Source organism: Myxocyprinus asiaticus, chromosome 33 (genome assembly GCF_019703515.2).
Source record: "Myxocyprinus asiaticus isolate MX2 ecotype Aquarium Trade chromosome 33, UBuf_Myxa_2, whole genome shotgun sequence".
In the NCBI taxonomy this organism is placed as follows: Eukaryota; Metazoa; Chordata; class Actinopteri; order Cypriniformes; family Catostomidae; genus Myxocyprinus; species Myxocyprinus asiaticus.
The window spans coordinates 38,342,499-38,356,321 of NC_059376.1; the positions used below are offsets into that span (position 1 = coordinate 38,342,499).

A 13,823-nucleotide genomic window follows, 5' to 3' on the forward strand; every position below is an offset into this window, starting at 1 on the left:
AGCTTGCTGCATTACTCTTGTGTACTTAAACTGGGGCTTAAAGGGAAAGTTCACCCAAAAATGAAAATTCTGTCATCATTTTCTCACTCTCATGTGTTCCAAACCAGTATGACATTCTTTCTTTTGTGGAACACAGAAGGACAAATTTTGATGACTGTTTAATGCTGTTTTTTTTATACAATAAAAGCGAATGGTGATTGAGATTGTCAGTCCTTATCATTTTGCCTAAGATCTCCTAGACGGGTTATACGCATCTGCAACGATATGAGGGTGAGTAAATGATGACAGAATTTTCATTTTTGGATAAACTACCCCTTTAACATTTCTAGTAAACTGTTAAAGAAGGTAAACAGTGGAGCAGTGGAACAATGTCCGGGTTGTTTAACTCCTACTGTATGTAGTTGCCAGTTAGTGTTTTTCCTCCAGTTTCTCAGTGATGGAAACGAAGGATACTCTGAATAAGAAATAAGTTAAGCTCATTCACAAGACAGTGGCACACGCACGCATACAATAAGCCAGTGTTACATTGAGCTAATTGGCTGATTCAGAATCTGATTAATTATTATGGGGCTCCAATCAAAGCGGCAGATTACCCCATCACAGGCTTCATGGGAATTAGAGCAGGGAATGTTTGTTTACTGACAGTCATTTTAGTTTAAGTCTATTTATATATCATTATAGTCACTCAAAGAATAGCAGACTGCTGAATCTTTAAATCTGAGCTGATAATGGAGATTTTAGAAGGAGTATTTGATTTTAATGCAGCATTCTACCAGACGTTCTAATCAAAGAACCATAGATCTGTCAGAGAGGACAAAAGGAGAATTTGATGAGTTCATATTGAAATCTCTGACTTTTGAATGCCTACTTTGATTTCTTGGCAACCTGAGCACAGTTTAAGAATTTTTTTAGATGGAGGAAAAACTCTACAGAGAAATTCTGTCATTATTTACTATTTATGTTATTTATGTCATTATTTCTGTAAAACACAAAAAGAACATTTTGGAGGAATTTTTACACAGATCTTTTTCATACAATGACAGTTCATAGTGACAATGTCTTGCATGCTCCAAAAGGACAAAAAAAACAACAAAAAAAAACATAAAAGTATCATAAAAGTTTTTTTTGTCCAGTAATTACTAATTAAACTACTAAAATTGTAATTAGTAATATAATATTTTATATTATACTCTAATCTGATTATTCTAATGATTCTAATATGATTATTTTTGGATTACTAATTGCATGTTTTGATAAATGTAATAATTTATTGTAAATGTGTTAAGTACCAAATGTATTAAGTTAAAACTCCTTTTGCTTCATGTTTACTAATATTTAATTAAACAGCAACAGCAAAAACTAACACTATTCCAAGATGGAAAACAACGATAGCGTGCATGTATTTTTAATTTTAAGAGAATTGTTGTTATTTAGCAACAGAGATTAGATTTTTTATTTTTTTATCCAGCTTTGAAATAAAAAATGTCTCTGGATAAGAGGTAGAGATTAGTAATGCAATCAATCTGTAATCACGTAATCCATAAAAGTAGCTGTAATCGGATTCTACACATTTTAAAATGCAATGTACAGTAATCTTATTTCAAGAACTTGATTTTAGTGATTACATAAGCCAGATTCCATGCAATCTGAAACTACCCAACACTGCATACAACTCATGCACTATATTCGAAGTCTTCTTAAGACATATGATAGCTTAGTGTGAGGAACAGACAGAAATATAAGTTAAGTTTGTTTTATCTTTAGCATTGCCTCTAATATGATGTCACAATGACAATGCCTCGTTTAACAGTAACAGTCAGGTGGAAGTATCTGAATATATCTGAACAGGCAGAGAAAGGGGGCATATTTTGTCTCGATATGAGAAACATAGTATGAATACAAAGATAATCACATCACTATTGATTGATTGTTTCACTTCGTTTATCAGTGTCTCGATTCACTGTCATTTTTTGGTGTCTTTGGACTACTCATAACAACATGGTTTGGTGGCTTTGCACTCAAAAGTTCTAGACTGGGGAGGAGACAAGGAATATTCAAACAGAAGTCAAAATGACATGGTAAATCCAGAAAGTTCTCTCTGTGTCGTACATGTCATTAATAGCATCCGTGTTTCTGTCGTAAATGGGCAGTATTGTTCTTTAAGAGTATATTAATTTCCCCAAGGAATTCTGGAGACAGTTTTGCTAGGTCAAGTAAAGTCTGTGAATAATTACAGTTGAGCAGAGTGCTTCAATGTGATGGGTTTGATCTAGAATGCTTGTCTTTTATGTGGAGCATTTGAAGAAGGCCGCCAGTCCTGTTAGAATATACAATGGCATAAGAACCTAGTCAATAAACCAGAAACACTTTGAATGAGCAAGTCTCAAATGTTCCCTGATAACAGCCCGTCTCGTATCATCAGAGGTCAAAGTTCACACCGTTTGGAACCAACGGCTGAATCAATAAGCCTCTCCTTGCTGGAGCATCAGAGATGATTTCATAGTAGAAGGGAGTGAGACGTGTGGTACATGCTTTTCGACATTATTCACATGATAGAAAGTTCAGCATGTGACTAAAACTGTCTGTCCTTGCTGAGACCCAAGAGAGATAAAAAAGTCTTTACAGACACAATGTCAGCAAATTGCATGATATAAAAATGTACTGATAATATTTGCTTGGACTAGATTGCGTTATATGGATTACATCGGTATAATTAAAGCTGCCACACTTACTACGATCAGTTTAGCAAATGCTTTCACTGTCTTTGTTCATGCAAATGACGTGCATGATCATTTATCAATCAAGAACATGAATAACATCCCTCACCAAGCTAAAGTATTGGGTTATGCGTTTCTTTACCGATTTTGGGGGGGAAATCTACAGAATTTCTTTCGAATGGATTTAAATGTTAAAATGTGTTAAACTTGAATAAAAAAATATAATAATAATTTTCAATATTTTATAAACAAATCTACAAGGGACGGGGGATGTATGTGAAGTTAAAATGTGGTTGTTTAGTTGTGGCTGTCAAGTTGAAATATTTTAGGGAGTGACTTTCTGTACTTTGTCTAAAACTATTTAAAACTATTTATATTTTTTCATAATTCTTGCACAATTGTTACATTATACATTTAACCTCATTCTAGCTGATATTCTAAAAATAGTGAGAAACTGAAAAGAAATGGGGACCAGTCAGTCATAGCACGTAAATTATACACTTTCCTTTTTACATTCATATAAATGACAGATAACACTTTAGTCTAACATGTAATAGCCAAGTTCTGCTGTAAGTCAGACCTACAATTCTAGTGTTTATAAAAGCCAGCACTGTGTTCTTGATATGTGGAAAGCATGTAGGCAGTACTAGACAGCAGCTCTCACTAGTATTTCAGAACTGGTCCTTTATAGCTTTCTTTTTTGTCATTATAGTCTTTAGATGTCTCTGTACTACTAGAGACAACATGGCGCGGTGGTTCTGTACTCAACAGAGCTCTGCACTGGGAAAGAGACAAACAGGAGCAGTCAGAATGACATGGCGAATCCAGAAAGTGCTTACTATGCAGTACACATCATAAATAGCATATACATTTTAAACCTAAAATCTTTATTTAAAAAAAGAAAAAAATGAGCATGGACATGTTATTTGTCAATTGACTGGGCACAGATATGTGTAATAAATGTTTCCATCTTTCACAGATCGTGTATGTTACTGCCACGTTCCCGTATGTGGTCCTGATTATTCTCCTGGTGAGGGGTGTAACCCTTCCTGGTGCTTATGATGGGATCTTGTATTATGTCAAACCTGACTGGTCCAAGCTAGGAGAACCACAGGTGAGACCTTTACAGAACTGGACAAAAATGGTCTGTCTTTATCCAAAATGAATAAAAAGTATTTTTCTACCATACAGTAGGTTCAAAAGTCTGTTTTAGTCCACTTGTGAATATTTTTCTGTTTTGCATTTGTTTATAAAAAATACATTTTTGTAATTTAAAATTAAATTATAAGCATAGAGCTGCACCGAGCTGACTTGTACAAAACCTGATGATCCATGTTATCCAGCATGATTTGTGAATGTTCCAAAGAGCATTTTGTGAGCTTCAGTGAAAATGAAACGTAAGTAATCCTTCCATATGTACAATAGAGTTAAAGGAATATTCCAGGTTCAATGCAAGTTAAGCTCAATCGAGAGCATTTGTGGTATAATGTTGATTACTGCAAAAAATACATTTGACTCGTCTCTCCTTTTCTTTAAAAAAGCAACATTCGAGGTTACAGTGAGGCACTTACTGTAGAATGGAAGTGAATGGGGCCAATGTTTGGAAGACAGAAATGTGAAGCATATTATGTATATGCTAATATATGCTAATATACAGTATAACGATATTGTAAAAATGGATAAAACTTTTACACAGAAAAGGGTAGTGAGAGGTTTTATCACACTAAAATCATGTTAACATGCATATTGTTCACATCTTATGGCTATACTTTTGAAACTGTAATCTGTCACTATAACCCAGATTTCTGCTTTTTTTAAGAAAAGGATTGACAAGTTGAAATTGGATTTATGATGTAGTCAGCATTATGCCACAAATACTGTTGATTGTGCTTAACTTGTATTGAACCTGGAATATTCTTTTAACATGGCCAATGTGAAATTTTAGCTTACATTTTATTAGTGCAATATTTTTTATTAATTTTAGGTCAAAACATTATAGCTACTTAAAACAAAAAAAGTGTATTTCAAGGCTTAAATTAGATTTAGAGTCTCAGATGTTCAATGTAGACATTTGAACCCCACTGTAGGCATCATAAGCAATACTTCAATTCTGCCAAGATTCAAAGAACTTTACTCTTTTAAACTTTACTTTGGTTTTACATCTCTCTCCAGAGTACCCGGAGCTACTTTGAGTTCAATAATCATTTCAGAGGTATTGTAGATGTGTGTTTGTCTGACTTTCATAACTTTTTCTGTCTCTCTCAGGTCTGGATCGATGCTGGTACTCAAATCTTTTTCTCCTACGCTATCGGGCTCGGGGCCCTCACCGCTCTTGGTAGCTATAACCGATTCAACAATGACTGCTATAAGTAAGTCACCACTGCTGCCTTGAAGACACAAGGAGATAGATCTCAAAAGTCCTGGATGCATAAGTAGCTTGAAGCGTTGAATCAGCAATGCTTTGCTTTGACTTCAATGCACAAAGTGCTTTGACTGGTTATATATCAGGTTGCCATATTATTCATAATATCTAGTTTTGTAAGTTTTAATATTAACTTCGTATAACAAAAACAAAAATGGTGAAAGCTTTTTTAATCAAAATCAACCCCTGTGATATGAAATTGCCAGAAGTTGAAGAATCAACCATTTATAATGTGTTACCCAACCTGTAGTTAATGTCTGTTTCTTCCTCTCCTGACAGGGATGCATTCGTGCTGGCTCTTATTAATAGTGGCACCAGTTTCTTTGCTGGTTTTGTCGTCTTCTCCATCCTGGGTTTCATGGCATCCGAGCAGGGTGTGGACATCTCTAAAGTGGCTGAATCGGGTAAGAGTCTAGTGCACCTACTGCTGTGTACTTTATTACACATGATGGATTATGTACTATATTGGATTTGAGTGATAAGATTTGAGCAAACTGTATATTCATAAAGTATAAGTTTCTGCTTGAAATTACATTTATGTACCATGCAGCCCCAATCTAAGTACCAGGCCTTAAAATGTATCTTAAAGCAGATGTTGAATAATTCACTCCACACCCTGTTGTTTTTAGGGCACAAAAGTGAATGCCTGTATTGGCCCGGGGCTGGTTGTAGTAAATAATTTATGAAATAAATATTTAATGCAAGGATGTTTTCTAAATTACCCCCTGAAATGCATTGTCTGAACATATGTCATATGATTATGATATTCTACTGTAAATCCAATGCAGAGTGATATGTGGCTTGTATTATGTATTACTGTAAATTTTTGTTGTTGTTTTGACATTATCAGTGAAGAAAGAATATAAATGGAGATCATGTTGCATTTAAATACAACCCCAATTCCGAAAAAGTTAATAAAAAGTTAATGCTAATAAAAACACAAAGGAGTGATTTGTAAATTATATTCACCCTTTGCTACATTGAAGGCACTACAACTACATAGTGCATGTTTTTTCTTGTTGTTGTTTTTTGAAAATGTACAGTAATTTCAAATCAGATTATTGCAACACACTCCAAAACAGTTGGGACAGTCGAGTGTTTATCATTGTGAAACATCAACATTCCTTCTAATATCACTTAAGCATTTGGCAATGAAGTTAAATTTAGAAAGTGGAATTTCCCCCCATTCATCCATTATGTAGGTCTTTAGCTGCACAATTGTACCGGGTCTTCATTGCCGTATGGTGTGCTTCATAATGCGCCACACATTCTCAGTTGGAGACAGGTCAGGACTGCAGGCATGCCAATCTAGCACCCACACTCTCTGCTTACACAGTCATGCACTTGTAAACCAGGCAGTATGTGGTTTGAAGTTGTCCTGCGGGAAAATGCAGGGACGTCCCTGGAGAAGACAGTGCTGGATGGCAGTATATGTTGCTCCAAAATTTTTACATATCTGTCTCCATTAATGGTGCCCTCACAGATGTGCGAGTTACCCATGCCATGGGCACTGACACACCCCTGGCCATACAGACACTGGCTTTTGGACCTGACGCTAATAACAGCTTCCTCTTTGTCCTGGATAACACAACACCTTTGTTTTTCAAAACTTTTTTTTTTAAATGTGGCTCTTTGGACCAAAAAACACAGTTCCACTGTTCTACTTTCCATCTAAGATGAGACCGAGACCAGAGAAGTCGGCAGCGCTTCTGGACAGTGTTGATGTAAGGCTTCTGCTTTGCATAGTAAAGTCTTAACTTGCATCTGTGGATGCAGCGGCGAGTGGTGTTGATTAAAAAAGGTTACTAAAGTAATCCCAAGCTCATGTTCATTATATCCATTACAGATGAATGCTGTTTTTTAAAACAGTGACAAATGAGGGATCAGAGATCAAGCGCATTCAGAAATGGTTTTAATCTTGTCCTTTACACACAGAGATTTGACCAGATTCCTTGAATCTTTTAACTATATTGTGCACTGTTGGGGGTGAAATGTCCAAAGTCCATCCAATTTGTCTTTGGGGAACATTATTCTCAAAGTGCTGGATTATTTGCTGAAGCATCTTTTGACAAATTGACAAGTCTCGAATGATCCTTGCTCTTGAAGGTCTAGGCTGTTTTTGGAGGCTCCCTATATACTATGACATGATTGCCTCACCTGTTTAACATCTCCTGTTTCCCATCGCCTTGTTATTTCATCTTGTCACATTGTTATTAGTCTTAAATTGCCCCTGTCTCAACTTTTTTGGAGCGTGTTGCAATCATCTGATTTGAAATTACATTTTCAAAAAACAATGAAATTCACAAGGAAAAACATAATGTAATTTGTAGTTGTAGTGCTTTCAATATAGCAAAGGGTGAATATAATTTACACATCACTCTTTTATGTTTTTATTAGCATTTTTCATACTGTCCCAACTTTTTTGGAATTGGGTTTGTACAATGTTATTTGCACTTAGTCATATTTTTGTGAAAGGGACCGTACAATCAGCTATTTGTTTGTGTGTGTGTGTGTGTGTGTGTGTGTGTGTTAAAGTATCTGTTCTGAATGCAGGTGTATATGTGTGAGACTAGAATAGAGAGAATACTTAAGAATGAAGTAAATGTAACTTTTTCTGGCATACTGTGTCCTCCATGCACACAATTTGCACACATAAAGCTCATCACTTATAACCCTATTATCAGTTAGACTTTATTAATCTTGTGCATGCCCATAATGCAACACATTAGGGAAACACAGATCATTTATAATAGAAATGAAATTATATTAATGAACAGATAGCTCAGACTAGACTAACAGTATGAAGCATGAATTTAACACCCAGCATGCTCTACTCTGACGCTCATGCATGAAAGCCTGTTACCACATCACACGTACATTTCACGCATTTAAAGTGTGAAAATCTTTTATAATAGTGATTCCTTAAAATTGCAATCTTTTAATAATTTCTAATATCTACTACAGTACATGTTGCATAAAGAATAAAAACATATGAACGCAAACAATGAATAATCTTTTTTCTACAAAACCAAGACAACATGTTACAATCTGTGGTTGATGCTTGGAATATGTTTAGCTCGTTTTTAAGAAGAAAAAGGCATTGCAGTTTCTAAGCAATTTATGGTTCACCCTACTTCATGAAAATATAGCATACAGCGATAAGGTAAAGCAGTTTTATCAAGAACAGTGAGCACTGTTGGTTAAAGGTCACTCATGTTTTATAGTCGGTGTCCACATATCTAATAAGTAACTTTCTTTGAGACATACTGTATTTACTTTTGCATAAATAGCATTTTCTTTCATGACATTTAAATCCTTTAAGACTTTACTATGAAACTACCTAGTCTCATAGAATGAATGTTACTATAACAACATTTTTGCAAACTGAGTTTTAAGTGCTGCGTTCTACGTTTTACCGCAGTTTCCTGGTGAAATTAACACTAGAGGCGCTACAGCAACTGCATTTTATTCACTTTAACACAAATCACAACGGCTGATTATGACTTTATTAACGCTTATTTTTCGCACTATTACTGACATGCTGCTATGTTATCATATCGAAACACTTTTATTATAATGCATAATTTGAAAAAAGACACATTTGAACGTATTGCACACCAGCCTTCATTTACACACTTATTCCAATGTGATTAGCTTTTGCAGTAGCTCATCTGATAGAGTGTTGGACTTTGGAATCAGCAGACAGTGGTTCGAGCCCAGCCAAACATGGATGCTGAGATGTGAGATGAAAGTGTCATTAAAGCGACACAAAATGACGTGGTTGCTTCAGAACATTTGCTTTTGTTGTCGCATTTGATTTTTCCACACTATCAGTTAGGTTTAGATGTTGGTTGAAGGTAAGGATGTCTGTTTTTTTCACCTCTCATTTGCTTTTAAAACACCATTGTTTACATTTAGGTTAAAGTTTAGGTTAGGGAGGTACATTTTACTCATTAAAACCTCCATCTAATATTCCCATTGAAAACCTTGTCAGATTACGACACCATTTCACTCACTTTTAGCACCCCCGCTGGACATTTCACTAGGAAACTGCTACCAAACGTGTAATGAAGCATGTAATTTCGATAAAAAAAGGCTGCCATAAAAATGTTCATTAATATCATATCATAATGAATGTTTGAGCGTGAAATTTAATTATGACTAAATGTGAACCAAAGCTGACCCCAGAAATCAAAATAAAAACAATGTAGTTTAATGTCTTTGCAAAGCATTTTAATTGGGTATGAATAAAAATTGGGTAGACTTTTTTAAATGTACCTTGGTAAGCCTGTTCTTTAAAGCAAGAAAATGTCCAGTCTTAAAATCTTAAGTCCCATTGGGCATTTTAGTGATATCAATTTTACTCTTTTCTCCTTAATGTTCATGTTGTACCACTTGCCATTTCAAAATCAGTTTTACCTTGTGGCACAGAATCAGTACACTGGTTTGTTGATGCTTAGTATAGGACAGCATGTTCTTCGCCTGAAGGAGAGAAAGGACAGTGAGGTAGAAGACAAAAAAAAGATTATAAAGCGATATTTTTAAAGGACATGACAAGGTGACACAGGGTTCATACAAGTGACTCTCAAGTCCCCGTCTCACTGGCACAGATCACTGAATTTCACATTATAAATGCTGCATGCAGTCACAATAAAGAGAATGCTGATATTACATGAGCATTAATTATATCATAGCAGTCCACAGCATGTCCCTTACAAAACTTCACTATGGTAACCATATTTCCCGCCACAACACCCTAGTAATTACAGTTATTATTATCACGGCAAAATCCCGACCGTCCCTTTACACACATACTTTTTCTGAATTTATTAATCGTAATGTTTTGAGAGATTTGTTTTGTCTGGTGGCGGTGTGTATGCCTAATATGGTGTCTAAAAAGTCTATCGCCCACTTACTTGTCTTTCAGCAAATCGGTTGTGACTACTGAGCGGATGTTATGTCACCTAATTAATATTCATAAGCCAAGCAAAGGTTTATAACATGTCTGCCCCACTTTTCAGATCATTCTTGCAACCTTTAAAGAATCATAATATACTAATTGGTGTTTCTTCAACTTCAGGCAGTTTCAAGTCCCATGGGTTGATTTTTGTTAAAACTAACAGATTTCAACTTTTTCTTCTCGTTATAAGAAGATCACATTAAAACTGACTTAGAAACCTTTTACCAGGCCTTTATCATTTATTTTTCAATCATGTATAGATTTGATTGTTTTAGCCTTGTCCCAGACCCAAACTTTCAGTAGTAAACAATGAAAATCCATTATAAAAATACAAATTATTACATTATTAGATTAACTATGATAATCTAAACAAAGAGTGAAATAAACAAACCATTGCAATGTGTGTGTGAAAATGATTTTTGATCTGTCCCACAGTTGTGGTGTTATTTCCATCACACCAAAACAATTTGCTTGTTAACCAAGTCGACAAAAGTGTCAGTGAAGAGCATGCTTGAGATGAAGTATGAGACAAGTGATGTTTGAAGAAAACAAAGAAAAATCAAGGCAAATATCTCTTAGCAGCAGAGTATCATTATTGGGCATCATTTCCAATCAAGCTGTAATTTTGTCAAATGATGCACAAAAAAAAAAAATGCATATTATTTAATATAAACATTCAGCATAAAATGTTATGCTATGAAATTAGCCTTAGGAAGCAAAAAAGAAGTCAGATATTTTATTTCAAAAATCATTTCCAACACCATCATTTCCACCACAGAATTCTATTAAACACGATTTAGAATTTGAGATGTGCTAAATGACACATCAAGTGGGAATTGTCATGACTTTCAGAAAAAAATTACAAGAATAAAAAAATCTTCTGTGATGCATGTACATAGACTGTTGGCAAATTAGTAGACAAATAAAAAAAATAAAAAAGCATGTACAAGTGTGAAAAAAAATGACTTTAACAAGACATTTCAGTGTTAAAAGTGCCCGAAGTTGAAAAACACCCTAATTTGGGATCTTCTTCAAACAGTGTCTGAAGCTTTCAGAATCTTTCTGTCATATTAATTTCTTAATTTCTGTTCATTAGATTAGGCATAATACTATTTTACAAAGTTTTGTAGTAGAAAGTCTACATGTAGTAACTGTGGTAATTTAGTGGAAACTATGGTTAACATGGTAAATTTTTGCTAGGGGTATTAGGAAAATATCAGGAAGAATACAGCAAATGTGGACACAAACATGCATGTTTTGAAAGTATGTGTGTAAGAATGAGTGTGTGTGTGTGTGTTACCCCTTGTCTGTCCTCTGATGTGTTTGTCTGTTGATGTGTGTAGTAAGAAGTTTAGAGGCAGATCCCAAGGTGCATGTGTGCCGTTATGAGTGTGCGCTTAAAGAACAATGTTGTGATGTTCGAGTAGGTTGTGATGTGGTGTATCTCCAGAAACTTTTGAGATGGAAACCATTGTTTGTGTCTTTTACTTATTTTTCATTTTCCTGCAACACAAAAGCGGAATTACAGTTACAGTTAGAAAACGAACTAGGTTCCCCATCATAAATTTGATGCTTTGACTAGTTTTCCTTGATTGTCTTCAGTCCCGTTCTATATATTGTGATTCATATATTCATTTATATCTCTATATCTATATTTTGGCTTTATTTAAGTATTAATTTAAGGATTATTTAACCAGGAACTTTGCCTCTTGAGATGTGCACATCTCGATTTCAAGAGGGGTCCTGGAGCAGTCTGCCAATGCAGGTAAACCTCTGATATCTAATGTTAGCATTTACACCTCTATTACAGCCTAGCCCTTAAGTCAGCACCTACGATTGTCAGGCATACGCGGACGTGACACAGGCAGGCCCGATATGCACTGCGCAACATAATTCCTGAATCAGGCTCATCCATCCTCTGCTAAGAAGAGGGAAAATCAACAAGTTTTCAAATCAACAAATTCATAAAACCAAAACTGCCAGCCGTCGCGCTTTCATCTAAGTCTATTTTAACGAAACCCCAATGCAATAAAATGCGCTAACGTCTAACACTAAACTTTTCCAAACACAATCGATACATTGAGTTGAATCATAAGAGCACAGTCATTCAGTTGTGTCTCATGACATTAAAAATAGAGTAGTTCCTCTGGATGTCACAACTTATTTCCATTAGATTGAACTATATCTTGCCACATATTATCTCTCTGCAATCAAATCTATAAAAAAAGTCTCAAAGTGTAAAAACAGTACTTTGTTGGTAATATGCAAGACATTATTTTTACCCGACTCCTGCAGTCCCTTAAAGGGGTCATATAACAAGAATTCATTGTACTCTAGTGTTGGGTTCGAGTCCACCTTAGTCGAGTCCGAGTCAAGTCCGAGTCTTTAAACAATTGAGTCGAGTCCAAGTCCAAAAGGGGCCAAGTCGGACTCAAGACCGATTCCATAACAGGCCGAGTCGAGTCCGAATTAATCTGTTCATGAATATGAATTCAAATTGTAACTGTAAACACAACATCAATATTTTAAGAAAAAACTATTTTCAATATAAATGTAACAAAAACACCTCTATATTTTATGATTAGTTCCCTGCTGAACAAACTTCAAAGTGGTTTCAGAATGAAAGCATATGCTTTAGATGTATGAAGACAAAACTGTCCTTCAACACAATTCTTATTGCATTCTGTCGACATTTCAATTATTTGCTGCTTTTCCCCTCCACTCAAACATAGACTAAAGAACGTGAAAGCTGCGTTAGTCATTAAAACCAGAGTTATTATTGTTTTGAATTTGAATTTTGTTTTTTATTTCTACTTCATTTTCAATTTGTCTTTTCAATTTAGTTTAGTTTTATCTAAAATGATCCCTATCTAAAGAAATAATACATACTGAGATTTCTTTTTTGTCTCTATCTTCTGATTGGTTTGGGAAAATAATGAGTCAACACAGTAGTAATTAGCACTCGCTGAGAAGTTATTTCTCACGACTTGACTGCAAATGCTACATCCGAAAACACTGGTAAAGCCCACTGATAATATTAGGGCCATTTAACACGGACATGATTGTTAATTTGGGGAAAAAGTGGGGCAGTTCAAAGCACTGCTTGTGCACCTAAAACCCTGATGCGTCCATGTGTTATCATTTAAAAAAATAAAAAAGTATTTAGTACTACCTTGAAGAAGATATTTGACAACAGATACTCACATACTGTATATTCCACAAGACAAAATGGTAACTGAATTTAAACAAATGGTCCGGTTCAAAAGTTTACATTCCCTTGGTTCTAAAAGGATTAGTTCACCCAAAATTGAAAATTCAGTCATTGTTTACTCACCCCTGTGTTGTTATAACTCCTTATGATTTTCTTTCTTTTAACACAAAGGGAGAAATTGTGAAAAAAACAAAAAAAACTATTGTGCTCAGTGATGTCACACAATGGCAGTTTATGGTGACCACTTCTTCAAGCTTCAAAAGAACACAAAAGTATAATTCAGAAGTCTAACAAATTATTGTATGTGACTCTGTCTTGTATTATTAAGTGAAACACTTCACCGACCGTTGATCTCCTGTGCATGTTCATGATACAGACTGCACGTGAGCTTTAGAGCTGCTGGCATGAGAGCAAACCCTTTAATATGGTGTGTTGCTTTCTCTATGATTAATAACTGTTTGTGTAATAATTCTTCATGAGTCCCTGCTTTGTCCCGAGCAATGAAGATGTCCA

General features: G+C 35.1%; 1 protein-coding gene across 1 annotated transcript in view; it reads left to right on the forward strand.

Moving 5' to 3' along the window:
* slc6a8 (solute carrier family 6 member 8) overlaps positions 1 to 13,823 on the forward strand; it is a 69,866-nt gene that overhangs the window by 36,727 nt on the left and 19,316 nt on the right. Inside the window, exons 5-7 of the mRNA XM_051669957.1 lie at positions 3,697 to 3,831; positions 4,983 to 5,086; positions 5,419 to 5,543. Of these exons, the coding sequence (XP_051525917.1) occupies positions 3,697 to 3,831; positions 4,983 to 5,086; positions 5,419 to 5,543 (364 nt within the window). The remainder of the gene's footprint in view (positions 1 to 3,696; positions 3,832 to 4,982; positions 5,087 to 5,418; positions 5,544 to 13,823) is intronic.